General features: G+C 24.3%; 5 protein-coding genes across 10 annotated transcripts in view; 3 read left to right on the top strand and 2 right to left on the bottom strand.

Annotated features, from left to right (window-relative positions):
- Positions 1-5,062, top strand: part of LOC122508337 (phospholipid-transporting ATPase VD) — a 43,635-nt gene extending 38,573 nt beyond the window's left edge. For 2 of the 3 annotated variants that reach the window (XM_043621617.1, XM_043621619.1), the window contains exons 13-18: positions 1,244-1,531; positions 1,839-2,090; positions 2,172-2,276; positions 2,717-2,904; positions 4,699-4,854; positions 4,962-5,062. In XM_043621617.1, the coding sequence (XP_043477552.1) occupies positions 1,244-1,531; positions 1,839-2,090; positions 2,172-2,276; positions 2,717-2,904; positions 4,699-4,854; positions 4,962-5,013 (1,041 nt within the window). In that variant the 3' untranslated portion in view covers positions 5,014-5,062. Of the gene's footprint in view, positions 1-1,243; positions 1,532-1,838; positions 2,091-2,171; positions 2,277-2,716; positions 2,905-4,698; positions 4,855-4,948 lie in introns of all 3 variants that reach the window. The other variant, XM_043621620.1, reaches the window with a different exon arrangement.
- A 1,733-nt stretch (positions 5,063-6,795) lies between these two features.
- Positions 6,796-19,615, top strand: LOC122508433 (bestrophin-4). 3 transcript variants are annotated; one of them, XM_043621780.1, is made up of 11 exons: positions 6,796-6,955; positions 7,409-7,612; positions 8,450-8,608; positions 8,828-8,961; positions 9,183-9,324; positions 13,236-13,556; positions 13,829-14,387; positions 14,505-14,806; positions 14,941-15,155; positions 15,304-15,550; positions 17,769-19,615. In XM_043621780.1, exons 5-11 carry the CDS (start codon positions 9,254-9,256, stop codon positions 18,100-18,102), a joined length of 2,049 nt encoding a protein of 682 aa, XP_043477715.1. In that variant the 5' UTR covers positions 6,796-6,955; positions 7,409-7,612; positions 8,450-8,608; positions 8,828-8,961; positions 9,183-9,253; the 3' UTR covers positions 18,103-19,615. The 3 variants fall into 3 exon arrangements, with proteins under 3 accessions (XP_043477715.1, XP_043477716.1, XP_043477713.1); XM_043621781.1 differs by lacking the exon at positions 8,450-8,608; XM_043621778.1 differs by lacking the exons at positions 8,450-8,608; positions 8,828-8,961.
- LOC122508434 (MTRF1L release factor glutamine methyltransferase-like) lies at positions 18,565-22,533 on the bottom strand. Its single transcript, XM_043621782.1, has 5 exons — positions 22,183-22,533; positions 21,493-21,581; positions 21,166-21,379; positions 20,676-20,920; positions 18,565-20,168 (listed from the first exon to the last, which is right to left on the bottom strand). The coding sequence occupies exons 1-5, from the start codon at positions 22,420-22,422 to the stop codon at positions 19,910-19,912; spliced, it is 1,047 nt and encodes a 348-aa protein (XP_043477717.1). The 5' UTR covers positions 22,423-22,533; the 3' UTR covers positions 18,565-19,909.
- A 117-nt stretch (positions 22,534-22,650) lies between these two features.
- On the bottom strand, positions 22,651-25,334 carry LOC122508435 (MTRF1L release factor glutamine methyltransferase-like). 2 transcript variants are annotated; one of them, XM_043621783.1, is made up of 5 exons: positions 25,077-25,334; positions 24,259-24,347; positions 23,614-23,833; positions 23,285-23,529; positions 22,651-22,962 (listed from the first exon to the last, which is right to left on the bottom strand). In XM_043621783.1, exons 1-5 carry the CDS (start codon positions 25,287-25,289, stop codon positions 22,722-22,724), a joined length of 1,008 nt encoding a protein of 335 aa, XP_043477718.1. In that variant the 5' UTR covers positions 25,290-25,334; the 3' UTR covers positions 22,651-22,721. The 2 variants fall into 2 exon arrangements, with proteins under 2 accessions (XP_043477718.1, XP_043477719.1); XM_043621784.1 differs by lacking the exon at positions 24,259-24,347 and having other exon boundaries at positions 25,077-25,311.
- A 446-nt stretch (positions 25,335-25,780) lies between these two features.
- Positions 25,781-27,119, top strand: part of LOC122508493 (unconventional myosin-XVIIIa) — a 252,631-nt gene continuing 251,292 nt past the window's right edge. The window contains exon 1 of the mRNA XM_043621891.1: positions 25,781-26,736. Coding sequence (XP_043477826.1) covers positions 26,602-26,736 — 135 coding nt within the window. The 5' untranslated portion in view covers positions 25,781-26,601. The remainder of the gene's footprint in view (positions 26,737-27,119) is intronic.

Below are 27,119 nucleotides of genomic sequence, written 5' to 3'. Positions count from 1 at the left end.
TTGATAAAAATTTTTATGAGAATTCAAGTATTCCTAAAAAAATTGAATGAAATTCTTATAAGAATTCAATTTTTTTTCTATATGAGGCATTCCATGTCAAGTGATCCGGGTGGAGAAAAATTTTTCTCCAATCGTAGCAAAACTTGGGGCTTTTGTAGTACTAATAGATAGTAATTTTTCGTGAAAATATTTTTTTACCTAGTCCAATATTTTCCGAGGGGGAGGGGGTTAAATTTTTGGGTTTTTCAGTACAATGCTTATTTCGATAATTTTTTACTCTTAAACTATTCAACATAAAAATTTGGCAAGGTACATTTTGGAAAGGTTTTTTCATGCTCTTTCGATTGAAAATAAGCATTTAAAAAAAAAAATTTTTTTTGACCCAAAAAAATCAAAATTAAAAATAAATTTTAATTTTTTGGAAAAAAGGTCCCATTTTTTTTTTTTTTTTTTTTTTTAAACGAAAGCTGAGGTTTTTTCCTAAAAGGACATATAAATGAAAAAGTGGGACAAGAATGTTTAAACATTGAAAAAATGAATTTTCTCGTAAACAGAGCTAAAAACCGGGTTTAAAGAGTAGAAACCTCTGTTTTTCAATGTTTAAACATTCTTGTCCCACTTTTTCATTTATATGTCCTTTTAGGAAAAAACCTCAGCTTTCGTTTAAAAAAAAAAAAAAAAAAAAAAATGGGACCTTTTTTCCAAAAAATTAAAATTTATTTTTAATTTTGATTTTTTTGGGTCAAAAAATTTTTTTTTTTTTAAATGCTTATTTTCAATCGAAAGAGCATGAAAAAACCTTTCCAAAATGTACCTTGCCAAATTTTTATGTTTAATAGTTTAAGAGTAAAAAATTATCGAAATAAGCATTACACCGTAAGACACCTGGATCACTTGACATGGAATGCCTCATATTATAAAATTCTTCGCAGGAATTTAATTATTTTTAAAAATTTGAATAATATTCTTCACAAGAATTCAATTATTTTTTTCTATATTATAAAATCCTTTAGCAGGAATTAAATTATTTTTAAAAAATTGAATAAAAATCTTCGCAAGAATTCAATTATTTTTTCTATATTATATATAATTCGTCGTTGGAATTCAAAAGTTTTGATAGAATTTTTTATAAGTATTTAATTAATTTCAAAATATTGAATAATATTCTTCACGAGAATTGAAATAATTTTTCTAAATAAAAAAATTCTTCATTGCATTTTAATTATTTCCAATAATTTTTTAGGCTTACATCGTTCGAGTTGTAAAGGAACAATTAGGAATGCGAACTCTAGCAATTGGCGATGGAGCGAACGATGTGAGTATGATTCAAACGGCCGATGTTGGAGTTGGAGTTTCTGGCCGAGAAGGAACTCAGGCAATAATGGCGGCGGATTTTGCGATCGCAAAATTTTCCATGTTATCCAGACTTTTATTGATGCACGGCCACTGGTGTTACGATCGTCTCTCGCGAATGATTCTTTACTTTTTCTACAAAAATGCGACCTTTGTCTTCCTACTTTTCTGGTTTCAGGTAAAATTTCTCCAAAGTTTTCATTCAAACTTCAAACAATTTAGCATTCGTTTATTTTTTTCTTTATTTATCTACTTGTTTATTGACTTCCTTGTTAATTTACTTTTTATTTTATCTATCAACCTATTTTTTTTGTCTATTTGTATATATTCGTATTTATTTTATTTATATATTTAAACATTTTTTAATTTGTTTTATTTTATTTATTATAATTATATTATAAAAAATTATAATTGTTATAAAAAATAATTTCGTGATTATTAAAAATTTATACTATAGTTAATTAATGAGAAAAATTGAATTGCAGTTGTATTGTGGATTCTCCGGAGCTGTGATGATTGATCAAATATACTTGATGTTGTTTAATTTATTATTCACTTCATTGTCGCCGCTTGCTTTGGGTGTTTATGACAGAATTGCACCGGGAAGAGTGCTTCTAGAAAATCCGGAACTTTATAAAAGAGGACGATTGGCCCTCGTTTATCAAACACATTCATTTTGGTTAACAATGGCAGATGCACTTTATCAGAGCATTGTCATTTTCTTTTTAACCGAAGCTGTAAGTTTAATTTCTCTTTTTCCATGATAAACATTTTCCCTTCTATTATTATTTACCATTTTTTTTTCCTTTTAATTTCAGGCTTATTATGATTCTGATGTGGATATATGGGAATTTGGAACGACAATTACTACCTCCTGTTTATTATCTATGTTAATTAATGTGAGCATTGAAACCAGATCGTGGGTAAGTACAGCAATGTTTCTTAATTCAATTTTAATTTTTCTATTTTTAATATAAAAGTATTTATATTTTTTTATTTATGTTTTATATTTTAATATAAAAGTAGTTATATTTTTTTATTTGTTTTACATTTTAATAAGAAGGCAGTTACATTTTTTTATTTGTTTTACATTTTAATATGAAAGCAGTTACATTTTTTTATTTGTTTTACAAAAACATTTACATTTTTTACATTTTAATATAAAAGTAGATACTCTTTATTTATTTTTTATATTTTTAATATAAAATTCGAGCAAAGGAATACTTCATGAAAAAGTAGAAAAGAAACTAAGATAGAGGAAAAGGAAATTAAATTTTTTTTAAAGACGAGAATAGTAAATTGAAATTTAGAATGAAAGTTGGTTAAATATTAATGATTAAATGTAATTTATGAAAAATTGCAGACTCTAATGCACGTTGGAGCAATTCTGGTATCGCTGGGATTATTTTTTGGATTTTGTATCCTCTATAACGCAATTTGTGTTAATTGTATGGGTCTCCCGGGCTCTTATTGGGTAATGCAGAAAGCGATAGCGAGGCATAATTACTGGCTCACAATTCTTCTTGCTTCAGTTCTCGCCATGTTACCCAGGTAAATGACAAAATATTTACATCATTTTTGCATTAATTGCATTAATTAAATAAATTAATTACTTTTAAGATAATAAAATTCATTTTTTTATTTCTTTGAATTAAATTTATCATCAGCTTAAATTAAATTTTTGTTCTATTTAAATTTAATTTATTTTCCATTTAAATTTAGATAATTTTCAACAATTAAGAGAAATTATCGTTTATTAGTTTATTATTTTACTAGAAAATGCTACGTTTATTATTTTCAAAAATTTTAATAAAATTTTTCGCAAGAATACAATTATTCTCATAAATAATAACATTCTGTGGAAGAATTCAATTATTTTTATAAATAGTAAAATTCTTCGCAGCAATTCAATTATTTTCAAAACAATTTTAATAAAATTTTACGAATTAAGATTCACGAAATTATTTTTAAAAATGTTTAAGTAATATCATTTTTCGAAAGAATTCAATTATTTCCTAAAATTTTAATAAAATTCTTCGAAACAATTAAATTATTTTTATAATTGTAAAATTATAAAATTAAAGAATTAAATAATTTTTATGAATACCAAAATTCTTCTCAGATGTTTAATTATTTACAATACAATTTTAATAAAATTTTTCTTACGGGTTCAATTATTTTTGAAAATTGTAATAAAATTTTTCTAAAAATGACAATTATTCTCAAAAGTTTTGATAAAATTTTTTTGTAAATTATAATTATTTTCAAAATTTTCAATAAAAATTATTCAAAAATCTACATTATCTTCCAAAAGTCGAAATAAATTCATCAAAACAATTCAATTATTTTCAAAAATATTATTAAAAATTGTTTAAAACAATTCAATTTTTTCAAAAATTTTAATAACATTGTTTGGAAGAATTCGATTATTTTTTTATAAATAATAAAATTCTTTGCGAGAATTTAATAATTTGTAATACAATTTTAATAAAATTTCTCTAAAGAATTCAATTATTATAAAAAATGTTACTACAATTTTTCTAAAAAATTCAATTATTCTCAAAATTCTTGATTAAATTCTTTGTAAATCTCAATTATTTTCAAAATTTTCATTTAAAATTATTAAAACAATTTTTTAAGAAATTTAAAGAAATTCTTTAAAGAATTTAATTGTTTTTACGAAATTTCAAATAAAATTCTTTAAAATAAATTAATTTTCTATCAATAATTTGAATAAAATTTAATAACAAAATTAGTAATTAAAATTATTAATAAACACGATTATTTTACAAATTGAAAAGAAATTCTTTATAAAATTCAATTACTTTCAAAAATTTCAATAAAAATCATTCAAAACATTTAAATAAATTCTTTAAAAGAATTCAATTATTTTCAAAAATATTAATAAAATTCTTTGAAACAATTGAATTATGTATTTTCAAAAATGTTAGTAATCATTCTTTGAGAATATTTGATTATTTTTATAAATAATAAAATTCTTTCCGAAAATCCAATTATTCTCAATACAAATTTAATAAAATTTCTCTAAAGAATTAAATTATTTTCAAAAATTTGATTAAATCCTTTAAAGGAATTCGATTATTTTCAAAGTTTTTTTTTATAAATAGTTCGCAAGAATTCAATAATTTCCGGATTGTAACGATTATTAATTTAGATTCATTTTTTTATTTTATTCGTATATCATTTAGTTTTATTAGTTTATTTTCTATTAATTTAATTTAAATTTATTTTACGTCCACTCTATATAAATTTATTTCCACATAAATAAAATAAATTTATTTCTCCAAAATTTGCAAGATATTAATACATATTATTTTTTTATAGATTAATGTACAGAGCTGTGAGAGCAACAGTCGCACCAGACATGATTCAGCGGACAGTTCGTGAACGTGCAATACCAATTCGAGAAAGAATTCAGGAACGAAGTGATTCAGATTTAGTTGCCGGCTGGTCACGTTCAACACAACACGCCACAATCAGGTATTTTCTATTAAATTTTTGTCCATTAATTTCAAATATATTCTAATTAAAATTATCTAGGAATTTATAATTAATTTTATAAATTGATTGGTAGTGCTTGATTGCAGGCCTGGAACGTACGAGTCCAGAAATGACGTTTTAACAACGATTGTTGCCTGACGTAGACAATTTTTCAAGTTGAAAATATAGTAAAAATATTTTTAAGGGGGAAAAAGAAATGTGAGAGAATTTTAATACAATGGAAAATAGGAGGAAAAATGCAAGATTAACGTGCCGAATTCTATTTTAAAGACTACACACGATAAGGAGCAAATCTGCCTGAGCAATGAGAGCTGAAATTATTAGTGATCCTATAAATATATATATATATATTTATTATATAATAATCACCGATTGTGTGATTCTATTTCATCATTGTCAGTGCTGTCACTATTGTTTTAGTCAAGAGGCCTTATTGCATTTTATTGGCTGTGACTTCTTTTAGGGACCAAGTTTCTCCTTTTTTTTTAAGAGAGAACTGTTCAACGAGAAATTTCTTTTCTTAATAATCGACGTTTTTATCATAAAACGATGCATTGTGCAGAGAATAAAAAAATGGACATTAATTTGTTTCATAAAAATATAAATCGACTTTCTGTATAAATTAAATACAAAATGAAAATAGTAGGTAATTTTACGTGTTTTTTGAAAGACATGAGACTTGTTAATCAGCGATTGATGAGAATTTTAATTGCTGAATGTATTATTAAAATCACATATATTGTTTTAATTACTTAAATAGATTTTTACAAATTATGATACCTTAGAAGTATTAACGAATACGATATTTTGATAAAAAAAATATAGAAATTAGTTTGAAATTCAGAGAATAGATAAATAGAAATGATGATGAAAAAAAAAGAATTAATGATTAACAGCGACAACAGTATAAATGTATATACAAACGAAAAATATTTATTTGCTTTGTCATTATTACATTTTTCTTTATCCTTTTGTGCTACGATTCTTCTGATGTATATTTTTCAGTGCCATTCACATTTTATGCAATTTTTTATAAATCTATCAGATTTATCGAGTCGAATAAATGGCTTTATTTTATTCATTCACTGACATTTTTATTTACATATTTTAATGTGTGTTCAAAGATTTATTTCTAAACTAAATAATATTTGTTTAGAAAGTCTTGAAAATTAATCATTAAAACTAACAATTTATATTAAATAAATATATATATTCAATTTTGAGAAAATAAAATTATTATTTAATTTAATCAAACTATTAATTTTGTTGCATACAAAAAACTGACGTTTCCGTATGAGTATCAGCAGAGTGTTTCTAAATAATAAAACTAGTTTAGCAATGTGAAAAAAAAATTTTAAGAAACAAAAAATATTAAATAACAATTTTAATTAAAATATTGAAACTTAAAATAATTATATAAAAACGTTTTTAATATTAAATTTAGTATTAATTCACACGGGTCTTTATCGATATAGAATTAAATAAATTAATCATAATTAATAATTAGCCTACATTTTTATTTCAAACTAATTTTTAATAATTTAATTTAATTTTAATTAAATTTTAATTCTAAAATTGAGTTTTAAAGGTAAAAAGATTAAATAATTTAAATAAATGGATTAAGTTTTTGATTCCTAATCGAAATTTTTTCATTTTTTTTGTTAAAATAAATAAATAATTCGAATAATTTAGAGTGAAAATCTAAATTTTAAATATTTAATGACAAGAGTAGGGATCTAGGTTAGGTTTTTGCATAATCGAATTTTTTTTTATTTCTTATTATTATAAATAAACAATTTAAAAAATTTACAGCGAAAATTTAAATTAAAAATTTTTTAATATTTTACACATTTTACATAATGTGAGGAGTGGGGATATAGGTTAGGTTGCGGTAGTGGGGGAGGTAATTCTATTGCTCCCGCAACATCGTTTTTGTGTGAGTTTGTTCCCGGCCAGTGTCGCGTCTGTTGTATTCAGTGTTTTTGTTTGTCGAGATAAATTTATTTTCTCAGCTTCTTTGTCATTATAAGTATATACCACATGTGTTTAAAAGTGTCCAGGGTAGTTAAAAGTGTTAATGGTACGTACAGTTGGTACAGTTTCATATTGGAGTAGCTTGAAAATTTGTCTTCCTTCTTCCTCGTTTTGTATAGTTATATATTTATTCGAAAGTCCCAATAAACCATGAATCATTATATTCCTTTCTCATCTCAAATATTTTTCGATTAGGGATGAAATTATTGATGATTCATTATTATATCTCATTTTTTCCTTGCGGGAAGAAAAAGACATCGAGATTTTTTATAGGTTATGTTTTTTTTAATTAACAATATTATTTTGCAAAGGTTACAAAGTAAAGTTGAATATAAATTAATATAAAGATAAATGTTTCTTTATTTAATATGAATTTATTTTGACAATACTTTTTGTATTTATAAAAAATACTTTTATTTTAATACAAAGAATACTTTTATTTAAAAATTGGATCATTTTTTTGATTCTAAAAGATTTGTTTACTTTTTTCCAAATCTAGGTGAAAGTGCAGAAATGCAACGATCCATACGGAAATGAAACCTCCTTTCTAACTGGGTCGTGATTATAAATAAATAAATAAAAACGATTGTTGAGCTCCAAAAGTTTTTCTATGTATATAGTGAAATAATATGAAGTTTAATGGATTTGAACATCGAAACTTCGAACATCATCGAAAGAATCTTCGTATTGCTGTTTAAATGAAGTAAGTTATTTTTTAAACATTTTCTTACAAGTGATATACAGTTTCGAAAAATCTTTTTTCTCTTTAGAATGAGACAATAAATTTTTTTTTTTTTTGCAATGTTTGAAAAAAGAAATGATAACATGTTGATAGATTAGATAATTAATCACTATTTAATTGATATCGATTATGGTGATTAGGATTTACTTTTAATTTATTTATTTTTTATTTATTTGATGTAAAAATAAATATTTTTGACGAGAAAAAAAAATTGTTACTATTTTGTAAAAATAATAATTTTTATTGTAGACATTAATATAAATGTGCTTTAGAAAAGAGTAACATGTGTTACACGTGATTCGAGTTTACAAGAACATTAATTGTTGAGATTTTGAGAGAAAACGCGATAATAGAAGTATTGTGCAAAAAAAAGATGAGAATTTACGGAATTTATTACATGAGTGTTATGATGTTTAGTCATTTATTTTTTTTCAATTTATACCGAATGATAATTGAGAGATAAAAGAGGGTCTCATTTTAAATAAACAACGAAAATTTTCACTAAATACTAATTACTACGAATATTAACTATTATTTTACCTAATAAATTAATTATTAATTACACTTTTAAGTAAAAATTAAAAGCTATTAAATACAGTGGATAATTTGTACTTATTCCGATTTTAAATTCGAAAAGAAACAAAAAGTATTTTTATTCGCTTAATAACTAAAAAATTATTTTACAATTAAAGCAGTAATTTGCAAATTTTATATTGTCACTTGTTTCATATCACTTTGTTCATTGTGTTGACATTGCGTATTTTTTTTTCTTTTATAACAAGTTACTTTCTTTATTAGAACATCTAATTGAGCATCACACATCACACTGTCAATCTCGTTTTGAAAGAAAGAAAAACTTGTTCTGTTCTCGGTTTTTCCATTCTCGGAGTTAGAGAAACAGTTAATTGAACCAAGTTGATTGTCACGAGCAATCCACACACGTGACAAATGACCAAGGTTATTATTTTTATCAATTAGTTATGTTAATTTTTTAAACAAACTTAAAATTAATTAAAAACACGAAATTTTCATTTTCATTGTCTCGAATTAAAAAGGAAGAAAAAAATTATTTGCATTTATAAAATAATATATTTTAAATGAAACTTCATTGACAACTTCATGTTTGACCTTGTCTTATTTATGCAAATAGACTTTTGTTAATGTATATTATTTCAGGTGCGCTTTGTAAAAAAAAAATATAATAATATTGGAATGATGATTTTGTTAGTTTACGATATTCAAGTGGAAAATAATATGTTACACTATGAGCTTGTAATGTTTGTGACCTTGGCAAAGCAGGATATCCATTGGTATTTAATTAAAAAGTTAATGTAGCAAATAAATGAAAATTTATAGATAAAAAGAATTTGTTGTTTAAAGAAGGATTAATTCCGAATGGGATTTAATTAATGATTAATTTATTAGTTTTTGGCAATTTTTCCAATTTTGTTTCCTTGTGGAGGAAGGATTTTATTTAATTATATTTCAATAATTTTAATTTGAATAGTAAAATTAATTTTTTCTTTTCTAGGTAGGAACCAGAAGTACCTAAATGTCGAGAGAGGATTACAATTCTTTGGTTTTTCTAACGACAGATAAAGGATGACAGTTAGCTACACAGCCGAAGTTGCCACCTGCAGGGGCCTTGGCTGCTTTTTAAAATTATTACTTAGGTAAACAAATTATTTTTTTCGCAAATTTCTCAAAATCTTGGGAACAAGAATATCCAAATTCTCCTTTTTCTTTTCATTGCGACATTATTTTTTATTTTATTTTTTTTTTACTTTTTATTTTATTGATAAATATTATATAATTTTTATTATATATTAATAATATCTAAAAATTAGATTAAAAAAAGATTTAAAAAATATTTTTCAAAATACAAATTCTATTTTGAAAAGTAGTTTTTAAATCTTTTTTTAATCTAATATTTATTATGTTTCTTCGTTTTTATTCAAATTCAATAGTAAAGTATTATTTATTTTTTTTTGTGGAGATCAGACAATTTGTTTTTGAGTAGAAATTATTATTCAATGACAATTTGCTTTTTTTATTTTATGATACGTGAACTATAATTTGCTAAAAAAAATTTCCACAAATGCTACATGATCAGAGAGAAGATGGAAGATCTATTAAATAATTTCATAGAGCTTCATTCTTAGAAACTGATTATAAGATTATAAGCTAGTCTGAATCAAGGAAATTTTTTTTTCTGCAAATGTGTACAACATTGTCATTTTATAACATCTTGTGCCTTATTAATTATTTTATCACGCAATCAGTTCTGTTTTTAATTATTATTTAATTTTTTTCTTTTTTTATTCATTTACTTATTTATATTTCGTTATTTATTCATGTATTCATTCATATTTTAGTTATTTATTCATATTTTAGTTATTTATTCATATTTTGGTTATTTATTCATTTTTAGTTATTTATTCATTTTTAGTTCTTTATTCATATTTTAGTTATTTATTCATATTTAGTAAATTTATTTATTTCATTTTTGTATATACAAAATTTTCCATATTTGCAGAAATAATTTTAAAAAATTTTCTCGCTCTAAAATGAAGTTGATAAAATTCTGAGCTTCAAATTTTCATTTTATTTACTAGAGATTCATTGAATGAATGTTTGAAAAATCTATAGGCATTTATCTGTCACGAGTGAGTCATAATTGTAATGGTGTTGATTAAACCATTATACTCATTAACATTATCAGTCGAACGAAATAATGCAGTTTTGTGAAATTTACGATTTTATACTTCTTTCATTTTATAATTTTTGGCATTTATTATTTTCCAAAGTTACATTATTTTTTTACAGTATAATTTTTTTTAATAGAATATTTATTAATATTGTATATTTCTATTATAATATTATTGATATTATATTTTTTTACTAGAAAAATATTATTATTATTATTATTATTTAAAAAAACTAAAATACTTAAAATTATTTTAGTATTTATTAATAGTAGATTGATTAATTAATTAATTATAAAAAATTATTAATAATCTTGTATTATTTTTGTTAATTTTTTTAATGGTTCGTTATTCTCATCATTTATTTTTATTTGTATACTTGGAAAAATTTTAATTTAATATTAGGCAAAATTGTTAACAGGTGTTACATAATACTTTGAACTAATTTGCCTTTATGACATTATTATCTATAGTTCGAGGTCAATTCACAGGTCGAATGTCGAATGTAAAAATCTTTTGAAAGTTGATATGATTTTATTCAATTTCTTAAAATTAGGCACTTCCGTTTTTACGAAATTTATCTTCTACTCTATCATATCGCGAAAAAACGAAATTTTTTTTCAATGTAGAAATATAATTTTATAAATTTAAATTTTCATTTCTTTGTGAAAAATTGATAATTTAAATGTAGTGTTGTTTCTAAAATTGAAAAGCAGTCGAGGGAATAATTATGTATAGTTTAGCAGAAACAGGATCGATGTGTGAAATGGTGTCATGAATTTTTCTATCAGATATACATGCATATAATCAGTGGTTCTGCAAACATGACTTTCGAGAATGAATTTAAAATAAAATTTTTAGTCGACTTCGTATTTCGAAAAATGATTACGTTGATTTTTAAACAAGTTCTTTTTTTTATTTTTATACACAACATTTATTTGCATACAAAATTCAAAGTAGATATTGTACTCTGAATTTGTATTTTTGCATGAGAATTCGTATTGTTTTTTTTTTTTCTTGAAAAACTGTATTATTTTGCAAGACTTTAACATTTTTTTTTTATAATGAAGTAAACAAATAGAAATTCGTTTGAAATATTATTAAAAATTGATAGATTGTCGCCTACTTATCTATTTTTATTTCTATTTGTGCTAATTTTTAAATAGTTATCGCTCGCAGATAAGGTCGAGAAAGGAAAACAAATTTTCTTCGCGGTTGGAAAAAAAACTTGTCAGAATTTAGAATATTTGTCGAATAAAAAGAATTAGAATTAAAAAATTTAAATTAAATTTAAAGTTGAGAATTTTTTTTATTCTTCTGTATTTTGTTCTATTTTATTTTATTTTTTTTTATTTTGTTATTTAAATAAAAATTTTGAATTATTTAATATTGATGATTTATTTGAAATAATGACATTCAAATAAATTTGAAGATAAGATTTGAAATTTATGGATTCATGAAATGAATTTGCTTTTGAAATATGTCAAGATTAATATAGCGTGTCTCATTTTTCTTTAGTGTCAAGTTAACCGCATTTTGTAACTCATCACGCAAAACTAGAAAAAACTATACACTGAATTCTTCATTGCTTCCTCTATGAGTGAAATAATTCTTGAAATTTTATGGGTCACAAATAGTTTCTTTTTACTCCATAATATTATTATTTTTCTTTGAATTTTTCTGTTTTATGGAACAAATGAAAAAAACGTATTTTATTGGATAAACCTTAATGAGATATTTGATATTTTCTAGTAATAAATTGTAATTTTTAAATATTTATTTTTCATTTATTTATTGTTTTGTTTTCTTTATCATGAATGTCGGATAAATTAATTTGTTATTTGTAATACTGTTGCGGGAATTAAAAGTAGAAATGTTCTTAAAATAAATGTATGTTCTATGATGTATAAGATTGCGAGATGACTGCACATGATTTGTGTCCGGTGCTCGGAGACATTTTGTCGTCAGTTTATTTTAAATCTCATTATGAATCTGGCTCTGAATCAGAGTTCGTCCACCGCTATTTGCATCCAATTTATAATTATTCATTGATTTTTTTTCATCCGATTAAAACTATTTTCTTCTCTCTTTAAAATTTGACCTTCTCTGTTTATTCCATATTTCTCCCTTAATTTTTGAATGTATTAAATTTTAATTGACCTTGAACTACTGAATTTCGAAGCTCAATTTTTAATTCAAGCTTTTTATTTTCAATTTAATATTAAGTTTCAATTTTCAATTTAATATTAACTTTTAGATTTTAATTTAATATTAATTTGTAATTTAATATCAGTTTTCAATTTTTATTTTTTTTATTTGATTTTAATTAAAAATAATTATTAGGAATGAAAGAGGAATGAAAGACGGTTTAAATGAAGTGTGACTTGGGGCTTTTTAAAATAAGAAATGACTCGATAAGCAAATAAGGAATTCGTAGTAAAGTTTTTTTTTGAAATCATCAATGACAGTCACGTTTAAAATATCGCTGTTGAAATCCTTTGTGCGGTTATTCGAGCATTACGATAAAGTATTTCTGGTGCATAAAACATGATGCGTTACGCGTTTTCAAATACTTTTACGTCACTTCCGTTTTCTAGTCAATCAAAACCTAGACTAGTTGACAAAATAGATTTTGTAAGTTGAGAATTTGATTTCGCAACTAAATTCTGCAATTTTGTTTGCTAGGAATTAATGTTCAATTTGTTTTCTATTAATCAAGTTGATACTTTTTAATTCTTTTCTATTTTTAATCGCTTAGAAAATTTCACTCGATTGAAATAATACTTTTGTGACAATTAATTAATAATAATAGTAATAAAAAAATAATTACGTTTTTAATTAATTTATTTAATTAATTTCTTTTTATTAATTTGTTTCAGGTGGCGAGCCAGTATTTATAAACTTGTGTGGTTGGAGTTGGCAATTTTTCTTATGATTTATTACTCACTTTCGGCGATTTATCGTTTTCTACTCGATGATCATCAAAAAAAAATATTCGAGTACATTGTTGCATATTGTAATGAGTACTCGGATTACATCCCATTGGCCTTTGTCATGGGCTTTTATGTGACAATTGTCATGACCAGATGGTGGAATCAGTACACGGCAATTCCATGGCCTGATTCGATAGCCGTCTTCGTATCTGCCACGATTCATGGCAATGATGAAAGAGGAAGATTAATGCGACGTACCATCGTTAGGTTAGTATTTTTTCCAAACAGATGTCTGCAATCACTTTGTTATTTTTTAAATGCATTTCAATAATCTACTTTTAAAGAAATTTACAAAATTTGTATTCTAAAATTTTAATTTGTAGTTCAATTATATTTTATACAAATTTTAATTAATTTACAAATGACGAAAAATTGAATTTTTTAACTTGTAAATTGGATTGTAAATTTAATTTACAATTTAATTAACAATGACGAATAAACATTTATAAAATACTAATTTAATTTAATCTTTTTTGCAGGTACGTGTGCGTTTGCCTCACGCTGGTCCTCACGAATGTTTCGCCACGAGTGAAGAAGCGTTTTCCCACACTGGACCATTTTGTCGATGCTGGTTTACTTCTTGAGAATGAATTAACAATATTTCAGAGTTTAAATCAAAAATATCCAAAACCAAGTAAACATTGGCTGCCAATTGTATGGGCGTCGAGTATCGTCACTCGAGCGCGTAAAGAAGGTCGAATACGAGATGATTTTGCGGTGAAAACGTTGATTGACGAATTGAACAAGTTTCGCGGTAATTGCGGCACATTAATTCAATATGACAATATCAGCATTCCACTTGTTTACACGCAAGTTGTTACTTTAGCTGTTTATTCGTATTTCATCTCAAGTGTTATGGGTGGACAATGGGTTCAAAATAAATCCTCATCGGCGATTGATCTCTACTTTCCCTTTTTCACCACTCTTCGATTTTTCTTTTACATGGGCTGGCTTAAAGTTGCCGAGACGCTCATTAATCCTTTTGGCGAGGACGATGATGATTTTGAGGTCAATTGGCTCGTCGATCGTAATTTACAGGTAAAATTATTGTATTTTAATTTATAATCATTTATTTTTTGATATTGTTGTGTTAATATTTTATTCTTTAATATTTGAATTTTTGTTTGATTTTTGATTCGTTTAATTTCTTTACAGGTGAGTTACTTAATTGTTGATGAAATGCATCACGAACATCCGGAATTGATACGAGATCAATATTGGGACGAAGTGTTTCCTATCGAACTTCCGTACACAGCCGCTTCTGAGCCATTCCGTGAAGAGCATCCCGAGCCGTCGACGGCGAACATTCAACTTTCGGCAGCGCAACAAGAAATTTTACCCTCCTCGGTGAGAATTGACGAAATGGTGCCGCCAGATTATCAATTAAAGGATATTCGTACCGACGTTGCGGACGATGCTGTCTCTGGGATACACTTTCATGCTGGAAAAATTTCGAGGTATTTTCTTATACGAGCAAAAGAAGAACGTGATTATTTTCTTCCTTGACTATTTTATTTTTAATTTCCAAAAAAAAGAGGAAAGAAAATGTCGAGAATAAATTTGCAATTATGAAAGATAAATATTTTTTTAGGAGCACTAGCCGAATTAGTAACAGAGAGAGAAATATGAGTCTTGGATCGACACCGAGTAATATTGGAGGATCGCTGACTAGAATAGGAAGTGTTACCAGTGTACTTAAGAGAATGTTTAGCAAAGAAGATCGTCCGGATGGGTCAAGTGTGAAAACTCCAGGGCTCCTTCCGAGTTCGAGTTCCGCTGCCTCGCTTCAAAATCAACGTCAAATTGGTAAAAATCAAATTTTTCGATAATAATGATCCACTTCCTGCAGATTAAAGTTTTTCTTCTGCGGTTAATTAAAATTGTCTGTTAGTACAATATTTTTAGAAACTTAGTTTTAACTTAATTTTAATATTTTTCTTGTTTTTTTTTTTAGGTCCAGGAGGGTCCATGAGAATAGGAGTGATAGAGGAGGTGGACGAGAACGCAATGACAATGACGTCGATGCGCCCCGAGTATCGACCTCCACATGTGAATTCAATTTTTCCTCAAGGTCCTCCACCGCCCAGCGAACCAGTCGATGTTCCTAGAGCGAAAGATTTTTCGAATCGCAATGGTCACTTATTGTCAACAAGCGCACCTGCAGGAATTGTTCGTTGTCGTAGTTCTTCATCAGCATCCAGGTGAGTGCGCTTTGAATATTTCAGACTTTAGATCGACTTTAGCAAAAAAAAGTTGCTTTAGTCGATTCAAGATTCCAAAAGTTTTAAAAAAAGGCGTTTATTTTATTCAGTGTTTTTTCACAAAAATTTCAGTTTAAATATTTAAATATTTAGATACTTGTTTTATTTATTTTCCTACAGGAAAATAAATATAAAAATTAATTAAAATTAAAATTTTGAAATTTAATTGCTCCTACAAATTAAAATTCCAACCTTTCCAAAATTTAGTTGGATAATTAATATTTTAAAGAATTTTTAAATAAACTACTTCTTTAAATCAATTGTTTTTGGACAATTTTATAAACTTATTAATTTTTTTTGAAGAATTTTAATTAAAAATTTTGAGAATAGTAATTATTTTCTCCAAGTTTTCAATAATTCCAAAAAATTAGATTTTTAAACAAATTTCACTGTTAATATTTTATGTTTTTGTAGATATTTAAATTTTCAAAATTTAAAAATATTATATGAAAAATATTCTAAGAATTACTATTTTTGAAAAAATTTCTTTATATACTGTTTTTGAAGCTAATTTTCATTTTGATTTTTCATTAAAATTTCTGAGAATTTAATTATTTAAAAAATTTGCAATTAAAATTGATCAAAATTTGATTTTTAAATATTCTAATTAATACTTAAAAGAAATCAATTGTTTTCAGTAAAATTTTACAAAATTTTAATTATTTTGAAAATTTTTAAATTACATATTTCGGAAGTTTTATTATCTTAGGAAAATTATTCAAAAATAAATTTGAATTTTCAGAAAAATGTAATTAAAAAATTGAATTTAAGGAAATTATGTATTAATGAAAAAATATTCACAATTAATTTTTCAAAAAATATTTTAATCTTTGAAGCTTATTTTCATTTTCATAATTTTCATTTGATAATTTTTCATTAAAAATGTTGAGAATTTAATTATTTTCCAAATTAGCTATTTAAATTTTCTAAAATTTGACTGTAAAAAATTTTAATGCAATGCTTTGAAAAATCAATTATTTTGAATAGAATTTTACAAAATTTCAATTATTAAAAAATTTGCAATACTTAATTAGTATTAAACTTATTATGTTTAATTAAAGCCTGCATTTTATATCAGAAAAGTGGTATTTTATTTCAATATTTCTAAGAAAAGTCGAAAAAGTCTCATTCTTTGAAAATAATTTTGAGAAGGACGCCTTTCCTAAAAATAGACAAAAAAATTTCCTTTTCAAATATTTTCAATTTTTAAAAATCCTAATTAAATTCTTTTGAAGAATTTCTTTGGATTTTTTTTTAACTAATGGAGTTTTTTTTAATAATTTTAATTGAAAATTTTGAAAGCAACTGAATTTTATAAAGAAAAATTTTATTAAAATTGCATTGAAAATAATTGAATTCTTGTGAAGAATTTTACTATTTATCAAAATAATTGAAATTTTTTGAAAAATTTATTAAAATTTTAAGAAATAATTAAATTGTTATGAAGAACTTTATAGAAATATTTAAAAATAATGAAATTTTTTCGAGAAATTCAATTAAAGTTGTTTCGAAAATAATTGAATTTCTTTAAAGAATTTTATTATTTTTTGAAAATAATTGAATTCTTTCAATTTTTTTGACGAATATATTTAAAAATTGCATTCGAAAGTAATTTAATTTTCATATAGAATTTTTTGAAAATATTTTGAGAATAATTGAATTATGTTTAGAGAATTTTAAATTCTTGTTGAAATTGAATTTTATGGAAATTTTTGAAAATAATTAAATTCTTTCGTGTAATTTTATTTAAATTGTATTAAAAATTATTTAATTCCTGCAAAGAATTTTAGTATTTATAAAAATAGTTGAATTGTTTCGAAGAATTTATTTAAATTTTAGGAAATAATTGAATTTGTTTAGAAGGATTAATTAAAATTTTAGAAAATAATTGAATTCTTTCGGGTTAATTTTATTAAAATTTTTGAAAATATGAACAGTAATACAATTAATTTTGTACTTAATAAGTGGATTTTTTAAATTTTGATTATGAAATTATTTAATAAATTTATATTTGAAAATAAAAAATTTTGTAATTTGCATAACAATAATAAATTGAATATCTCGTTCCGCGCGTAACATTTGTTAGTTCGTTTATAATTATGAACGAATTTTTCGTAACATTTTTTTTTTTTTAATGAAAATTAATTTTTATTTGAAGAAATCGACCCTCACAATCAGCAAGATCGAGTGTAATGTACGATCCGAGTTTCATTAATGATTTAAACGAGGAGGACAATGATAACGAGAGTAATGCAAGTTCAATGCATTCATCTGACGAGTCAGTGGACGAGTTCACGAAATTAAAAGTAGAAAGAGAAAAAATACGAGCGGACAGGGCACTTGGTAAAATTGCAAGAAGTATCGAAAATAATCGGCAAAGCATATTGGATTTAGCTGATGGAGAATCGCTTCTTCTTGCTGATCTCGCTGAATCTTCGAAACACGCAATGCAATCAGGTCGTTACAAGAAGGATGATTCAAGTAATAAATAATTACTCGTTCACTCTTCTTCTTCTTAGATGAAAATTTTCTCAAAAAAAAAAAAAAAAGAAATGAAAAAGACTTTGTGATAAAAAGAAAAGACACTTTGTTCCGAGTGCACCAATTTTTTTCTCTCTCTCTCTCTCTATTGAAATATTTTCTAGAGATATATTTAAAACTAAAGATTTCGAAATTATCACTTCCCTAATCTAGATAAAATGAAATTTTAATAATTCCGAGAAACTTTTGTAAATTCTGCTTTGAACTTGGCTTTTTAATTAGAAAGAACGAATTTTTTCTTGATATCTACACACGAGAAATGTCAATTCTCATTAAAGAAAATCCGTCTGGAAGTAATACTTTTACGGTAATTTTGTAATCTACGAAGACATTTTCGTACAACGAGTGAATTGAATATTTTTATGAAAGTAATAATGCTGCTCCTTTTACAAGCGAAGCTTTTTTTTAAAAAGAAAGAAAGAAAGAAAGAAAGAAAGAAAGAAACTTTCGAGAATTGAAAATATTTTATTAAATTTTGCGAAATCTTTATTTTTATATGGCTTTAATTATAATACCACCAGTGGTTCGTATTAGTAGAAGAATTTTAATTATAATATAGCGAATTATATCTAGATAGCTTAAATTAGTCGAATCAATGCTTCATTAATGTCTTCATGTGTACTTATTCATTATTTTTTTCACAGATCTGTTACATCTGTCACACAAATAATTTTATTTTAAAAAAAAAAAAGTTTTCAATATTTGCAGGATAAATGTGCCTATAAAAATCAGTGCCTAGAATTTTTTTTAACTCATCCTTTTGCTATAAAAGAATGTGCTTTTTTTACATAAATGAATCACACAATTGATCGCACATTTCTATTTCGATAAAATAAGAAAAAACAAAGTAAAGTTTATATTTCCGTGTTAATATGAAAATCAGTATTAATTATCAAAATATATTAATCGACGATAAAAAAAGTATATCTAACCAATAAATCTACTTTTTAGATCACTAATTTTTTAATTCACCTGTGAATTCTCTTTTTGTAAAAGTTGATTTATTGGTTTTTGTTTTTATCGATTTTGCTTTGGGGAAAAAAAAATCAGCCATTGTTATTAATTTTGACTGAATTTACACAAACAAACATTTTATTAATAGATTATACAAAATTATTTCTTGTTAATGGATTATATTTACTATTTTTTAAAAACATTGTACAACGATTATAATTTGTTTAATAGATATAAATGATGATGATGATGATGATAATGACTAGTTTTGTAATCAATTTTTAGTGCTTAAGCACGTAGTTATTTTTTTAAGTCTCTGTAAATTCGGCTTTTTTTATATAAAAATTTTTTTTGTTAAGTGATGCAAGCCGAAAGTAGAATATTAATCAACGACTAATTTATAACGAAAAATTTATTTTTTGTGCTCGACAATGTGCAAAATTTAAAATATCTAATGCCATTGTTTAAACAGTATTAACCCGTTGAAATAAATTGATATTTTCACGGGAATCATCAGTTTATCTTTTTCTATAAATATCTCTTTATGCTTTTGTTAAAAAATAATTTAGGTACGAGCTTAAATTTATGAGACCTAGATCGTAATGTGGAAAATAATTCTGTTTATTATTGCGTTTAATTGTGTATGAATGTTTTTATATTATTATTTTAATGTGCGTTTGCTCTTTTATTTATTTTATGTATGTATTTGTTATTTGACGTTTTTGTAGACTTTTGATTTTTTTTGAGTACTCAGTTTTTGTAATGATATCAAATTGAGACAAAAACGTGATTATATTTTTTGTGTTAATTTTTTTGAGCTAAATTAATTTCGAAAGTTCGACAAATCGATCGTAATTTGATAAATCTTTTGTATGTGTCCTCGTGTTTAAGTTTTAATTTCGTATTCATTGCGGTATAAAATGGAATATATTCGGAATTGACAGGATTTATTTCGATAAAAAGTCGACCTCCCGGTTTTAATGCATTTGCCGAATAATTTAAGAGCGGCTTAACAACTCTCAAACCATCGGGTCCACCATCTGTGGCCCTCACATCCTCGTGTCTAAAAATGCATAAAAGATTATTATTATTATTATTATTATTATTATTTTTATTATTATTGTTTTTAGTATTTTTTTATTATTATTGTTATACGCTTCGATTGTTATTGCAAAATTGTGTATTTTTATTGTATTTTTTATTGTATTTTTTATAATTATTTTTATTCATATTATTATTTTTATTATTATTATTATTATTGTTATTATTATCATAATTATTATTATTATCATCATACGCTTCGATTGTTAATGAAAAATTGTGTAATTTTTAGTAAAAAAAAAATTCTAATCAAATTTTCCATCTTGAAAAATTAATCTATTCAAAAATAAATGAATAGAAGGATTAGAAATTAATTTTTACGTATTATACAATTTTACAAACAAATTTATTTTATTTTAAAATATTTATCTATGTAATTTTTTAATTTTTATCAAATTTTATTTAATAATTTGACTTTTCGAAAATTATGGAATTTTATAAAAAATTATAATTTACTTAATTTACTCACAGTTTAATTTCAGGTGGAAATTTGACATATTGTTTGGTTGTTACATAAGGTGGGTTACTGACAATTATATCAAGTTTCTTTTTATTCAAGTCAATGGATTTTTCCTCAGGTGAATTTTTTATTGTTCCATCTTCTTGTAATGTGGCATTTATCACTGTTATTCGATCATCGAGTTTCAATGTTCTCGCATTTTCCAACGTCAAATTGCAGGCATTTATGTTTGTGTCGAGTGCCATTGCCCTAATCTTGTGATAAAATATTGAAACAGGTAAATAATTAATTTTTAAATTCGAATAATTTGAGAATTATTTCATTTAAATTGAATTGAAATTAAGTTATTTAATTTAAATTGAATTTAAATTGAATTGAAATTCAATTTGAGTTATTTAATTGAAATTGAAATTTAATTTGTTATTTACTTTGTTTAAATTGAATTTTAATTATTGATTAGTGTTGATAAATTATCTATTAGTTAATTAAGAGAATTAACCTTGTTGCAGGCATTTAGAAGAGAGAGGATAATTGCTCCAGTACTGCAACCAACTTCTAATACTTCACAAGAATCAAAATTACTATTTGACACTCGTTGGAGAACGAAGTCGATTAGCATTTCTGTCTGTGGCTCGGGAATAAATATCGGAGGCACTAATTTTAAGGTGATATCACGAAATTCCCATTCTCCTATTAAATATTGAACTGGAATTCTGGAGTTTTTTTGGGAGAATAAAAATAGAAGAGGAAATTTGAAAATGGAGTAAGTTTATTTCTAAATTTAAATTTTATTTATTTTTTTTATTAATTTAAAATCTTTAATTACCTTTCTAATCGACGTTTAGAGAGCATTTCTATTTTTTCCATTTCATCTGTCGTGAGTTCTTTTTCTTGTTGACTTCCTAATTGTCTTTTCTGCATTTTAAAAAAAAGTTATAATTTATTTTTCTTATTATTTATTTTTATATTTATTATTTTTTTGTATCCATAATTTTTTAAAATATTATTTATTATTTGTTTATATATATATATATTAGTTTTTTATTACTCTTTTTCTAATTTATTATTTTATTTTTTGTCTTTAAAGTTTCGAACGTTGAAATAAACGACGAAATTTTTACTATTTCTTTTGATTTGAATTTTATTTACAAAATATTTTTTTCTAATTAAAAAGTAATTTTTAACTAAATAAATATTTAATTACAATATAGAATTACGAATTACAAATTTGATTTGAATTTTTTTTACAAAATATATTTTCTAATTAAAAAATAGTTTTTAACTAAATAAATATTCAATTACAATTTTGATTTGAACTTTATTTACAAAATATTATATTTTCTAATTCAAAAATAATTTTTAACTAAATAAATATTCAATTTATCTAAAGAATAACATTTTAGAAATTTATTTATTTCGAAACATAATTTAAAATTTATAATTTTTAATTTACAATTAGAAAATATTCTATAAAATTTCGTAACAGGAAAAAAAAATTTATGGAGAATTCTTTTACCTTCTTCGTGCCAATAACATGAGCGACAATATACTCGATTGATTCGATCGGATCTATCGAATTATTTTCAAATTCTTGACGCCAGTACTTTACAATGTTACCGATTGTATTTTTCTTTCTTAACGTACACAAATTACAAGTTATTAATTTCGAAGGTATTCTTTCAAAGTTTGATTGAAATTTACTCGAAAAACGATAATAATTCGATTGGAATTTAAAAATATTTCGCAGCAACATCATCGTACTGCGAATTTTCACTTTGCAATGAAGAAATTTGAAATAGAGAAGTGAATTGGAACAGGAATTTGAAAATATTATGACATTCTATTTGCGTTACGAGAATTTGGAGTTTTATTTTTGTCAATTATAAAGTTAAGAAATTTAATTTTTTAATTTAATTTAAAAAATGTTTAAACAGATAATCAACTGATTTTTTATTTATGAGAAAAAATGAAAATTATTTCAATCTTTTGTTTCTGTTTATTAATGTTATATTTACAATGTAGATGCAAGTTTAATTATTATTTTATTTCGAAAATTTATATTTTCAAAACCTCGACAAATCGATCGTAATTACTAAAGTCTTTATACGTATGTTCGTATTTGAGTTTTAATTCATTGTACTTGGCAGTAAAAAATTGGATATACTCGGAATGAGCCGGATCTATTTCTATAAAAAGGCGTCCACCCGGTTTCAGTGCTTTTGCCGAATAATGTAAAAGAGGTTTTATAACTTTTAATCCATCCTCTCCTCCATCCAATGCTCTAACGTCCTCATATCTGTAAAATAAATCATCAGTTACAATTTGATATTTTTCTGTAAAAATTGATCCAAAAAAACAAATTCAATTAAAATTGAATTTAATTGAAACAAATTAATTAATTAAATTAGAATTTAATTTGATTAAAGCAAATTAAATTAGAATTGCATTTGATTAAAGCAAATTAAATTAGAATTGAATTTGATTAAAACAAATTAAATTAAGATTTAATTTGATTAAATCAAATTAAATTAAAATTTAATTAAATTAAATTACATTTAACTAAAATTTTAATTTAATTCAATTTTTTATTTTACAAGCAGTGTGAATTTAATTATTACAATTTTATTTCAGGCATCAATCTGAAAACTTGTTTTGTCGATACATAAGGCGGATTACTGATAATGAAATCAAAGGTTTTCTCCTTGAAATCAAGTGAATTTTCCTGAGATGAATTTTTGATTGTTCCATCTTCTTGTAATGTTGCATTAATCACGGTTAATCGATCATCAAGTTTCAAATTCTGAGCATTTTCCAAAGTCAAATTGCAAGCATTTTTGTTTGTGTCGATTGCCAATATCTTGAGCTGCAATTTAGAGGTAAATTACTATTATTATCAATTTCTGGAATTATATATAATTATAATACATTGTAATTAATTATTACTTACTTTTTTGCAGGTTTGCAGAATGGATAGAGATATTGCACCGGAACCACAACCAATTTCCAGTATATCACAGGAGAAATCAGGATAATTACCAGTCGATATTCTTTTTAGTACAAAATCCACTAAAATTTCAGTCTCGGGTCGTGGAATGAATATCGGTGGTATTAATTTTATTGTGATGTCACGAAAATCCCAATTGCCTATGATGTATTGGATTGGCATTCTGTAAGGTATTTTAATTTTATTTTATTTACAATTTTACCGTCTCTATTTTTTTAATTCTTAAATATTTTCTTCTACTTAATCTATGTACCTAATCGACGTTGGCGAAGTTCACAATGTTTATAATCAACGATTTAGAAGAAAAATTATTTCTCTATTCAAATTTTGATATATTTTCGTATAAAAAATGTTTTTTTATCAATAATTTTAAAAAGAAAAATTTGTAAACAATACATTTTATTGTTTTCGTTAAGAAAAATATTTTTTTCTTTCAAACGTTGTAAACTTCACTGACGTCCTGATTCGTTCTTTCGAAAATATTTTTTAAATAGGAACATTTTTTTTTAATTGATAAAATTGAATTAAATTTAACTGTTGTTTAATCCATTCAAGAATTCAAAGATAAATTTTATCAATTTTATACACCTTGCTAATCTGCATTCACAAAGTCTTTCAAGTGTTTCTATTTCATTTGAACTGAGTTCTTTTTCTCTTAAATCTCGAACTTCCATTATCTGAAAAAAAATGGTGTAAAATCATTTGTTTTCATTGTTATAAATAAATTAAAAAAATTTAAATAATTTAAAAAATTAAGGAAAAATTATAATTATTAAATTAAACTATATTACAAGTTTTATTATTATTTTTATTATAAATAATTAAAATTAAAAAAATAAGAACTATAAAATTCAATTAATTATTAATTAATAATAATAATAATAATAATAATAATAATAATAATAATAATAATAATAATAATAATAATAATAATAATAATAATAATAATAATAATAATAATAATAATAATAATAATAATAATAATAATAATAATAATAATAATAATAATAATAATAATAATAATAATAATAATAATAATAATAATAATAATAATAATTAATTACAGACATTTTAGCATTAGATTTTATAAGTAGATATTTTTTAAAATTACCAAATTTAATTTGAGATATTTTGGAATTAAATTCTCGACATAATTAACTAATTAAAATTGCTGTTTTTTTGAAATATTTAAACGAGTATTATTTAATTAGTTGTTATTAATTATTATTTAGATTAATTATAGTAATATATTTAATATTTTTATTCTTAGAATTTATTTATTTATTTAAATGTCTTATAAAAATTTTTTATTGGGATTTTTTAACGTGAAAATTATTTTTTTAATCACTTTTTTATCACTATTTTTAATAATTTTATTCTTATCTTGAAAAATTAATTTCTCGTACCTTTTTGGTGCCAATAACATGTGCGACAATGTGTTCAATCGATTCAATTGGTTCAGAAATTTTCTCATTTTGAAATCTTTGATGCCAATGGTCCACAACATCACCGATTGTATTTCCTTTATTTATTGTACAAAATCGAGCAACACTTTTTTCCCTACAATAATTAGGACTGTTTTTTAAAATATTACGGAGCAACAAACAACTTCGTGACATTTCTCCTCTTATCTTTTTTTTCCTCTTTTAAAAACATTGCCATCTATTGGTTAGTTTGAAAAAGAGAATGAATTTTTGCTTATTTTTAAAATTAATTTCTATTTCCTACTGATTATTTCAATAAATCAGGAACAATTATTAAAAATGGAGAATTTTGATAAAAAAAAACTATTTTTACTTAAAATTATTTTTTTTAATTTTTTTGAATTTTTATACGTTTCCCGCAATTTTCAACAGATGGCGCGTACGTTAATTTCCTGTGATTAGCGAATTAGTTTGAAGAAGTATAATTAAAGAAATGTTTTGATTTCTTATTGGTAAAGTGAATTATTAATTGAAAGTGAATATTATATTCGGATGTTAATTTTTTTTTCTGTAAATTATTATATTTTATAGTTTGAAATTTGAAATGATGGAGGGAATTCTAGCGCATGCGCATAGTTTGAATTTTGCGGGGCGGAGAGGAAGGCGCAGCGCCATGACAGCCATGACAGTTTTCCGTGAGTCTGTGCACGTTATGAACGTGTTGTCTCTCTGTCTCATGTTTTTCGCGAGTGTAAATTGTTGTCTTGTCTAGGAATAAATTTTAATAATAGTTCGTGTATTATTTCACTTATTAAAGTTCAATGGACTTTGTCTTTAGAAATATAATTGTCGTTTTTTATAACAAATTTTTTATCCAGTGTGTGAGTGTGTGTGATCGTTAATAGTGTTTGACGTTACTAGCTGTCAAGTTTTAGCTCGTGCGGAATTCCGGAGATAAAAAAAAACGTTGAATTAGTAGTAAAAGTTAACCTCAAAGTCACACTGGGGAATAAGGTGATAAATCATTGTTTATTGTTGGCACGCAAACTGCTCCTTCAGGTAAAAGAGGAGGGAGTAGGAGAAAAGAGTAGTGAGTTGTATAGTCAGGACGAGAGCTAATGTGCCGGAAGAATTTTTGCGGTCTTGTGTTTCTCAAAGTAAAAGGAATGTTGTGGTTTAATGATTCGTGTGTTGTCTTTTCCTATTCTCTGGAATTAAATGGTGTGCTTTGAAAGAGGAGCGCCGTCTCCGTCCCGGGAAAGAGCTTAGCCGGTTCCACGCCCCTTGGAAATTTTTGGTGTTAAAAATTGCAACCCTTAATTTTTATTATAAGGGTTAGTTTCTTAAAGAGTGAAAGTGTAAAATATTGTTGATTTTCTTAGTTCTGTCAGGTTTCATTGATTGTAATTTTTACAATCTTGTGATTGATTAGAAAAAGGGTGTGTGTAATGTGTGCTGAGAATCATCGATTCTTGCCTGGGAAAGCATAGTTTATGAAAGTAGAAAAATGTTTAATTTTATGAAAAAAGTTGCGGAAAAGGAAGACAAGGAGAAAAGGAAACGAGAGAAAAAAGAACGAAAGGATGTGAAAAAAAGGGATCGTGGTAGTATGTCCGCTGAAGAGCTTCTTCGTCTCGACGAGGTGAGTTTCAATTTTTTTTTTTCTTTAAAAAAAAAGTGCTTCCTTTATATAGAATTTTGAAAATTGAATAAAGTTCGCCGAGCGTTGATTTAATGCATTTAATGATATGAATATAATTAATGGATTCAGAGAAAAATTTGCTGCGTGTCAGTAACGTTTCTAGATTTATGTTCCTGAAGATCTAATTGAACATTTTTCTTTTCTGTAATTGTGTATTGACATTGAGATACTTGTTTCTAACAATTTATCTCTTATTGCAGTAAACTGTATACTTTTCACAAGATTGCAATATTTGTTCTTTACTTTCGCAATATTTGTTCTTTCATTTCGCAAAAAATATTTTACAATTTTGTAAAATAAATTTCTTTTCTCGCTATTTTTCT

Source organism: Leptopilina heterotoma, unplaced genomic scaffold (genome assembly GCF_015476425.1).
Source record: "Leptopilina heterotoma isolate Lh14 unplaced genomic scaffold, ASM1547642v1 Lhet_54, whole genome shotgun sequence".
Classification (NCBI taxonomy): Eukaryota; Metazoa; Arthropoda; class Insecta; order Hymenoptera; family Figitidae; genus Leptopilina; species Leptopilina heterotoma.
The sequence above is the reverse complement of the archived record's forward strand: the minus strand, read 5'-3'. Positions and strand labels throughout refer to the sequence as shown.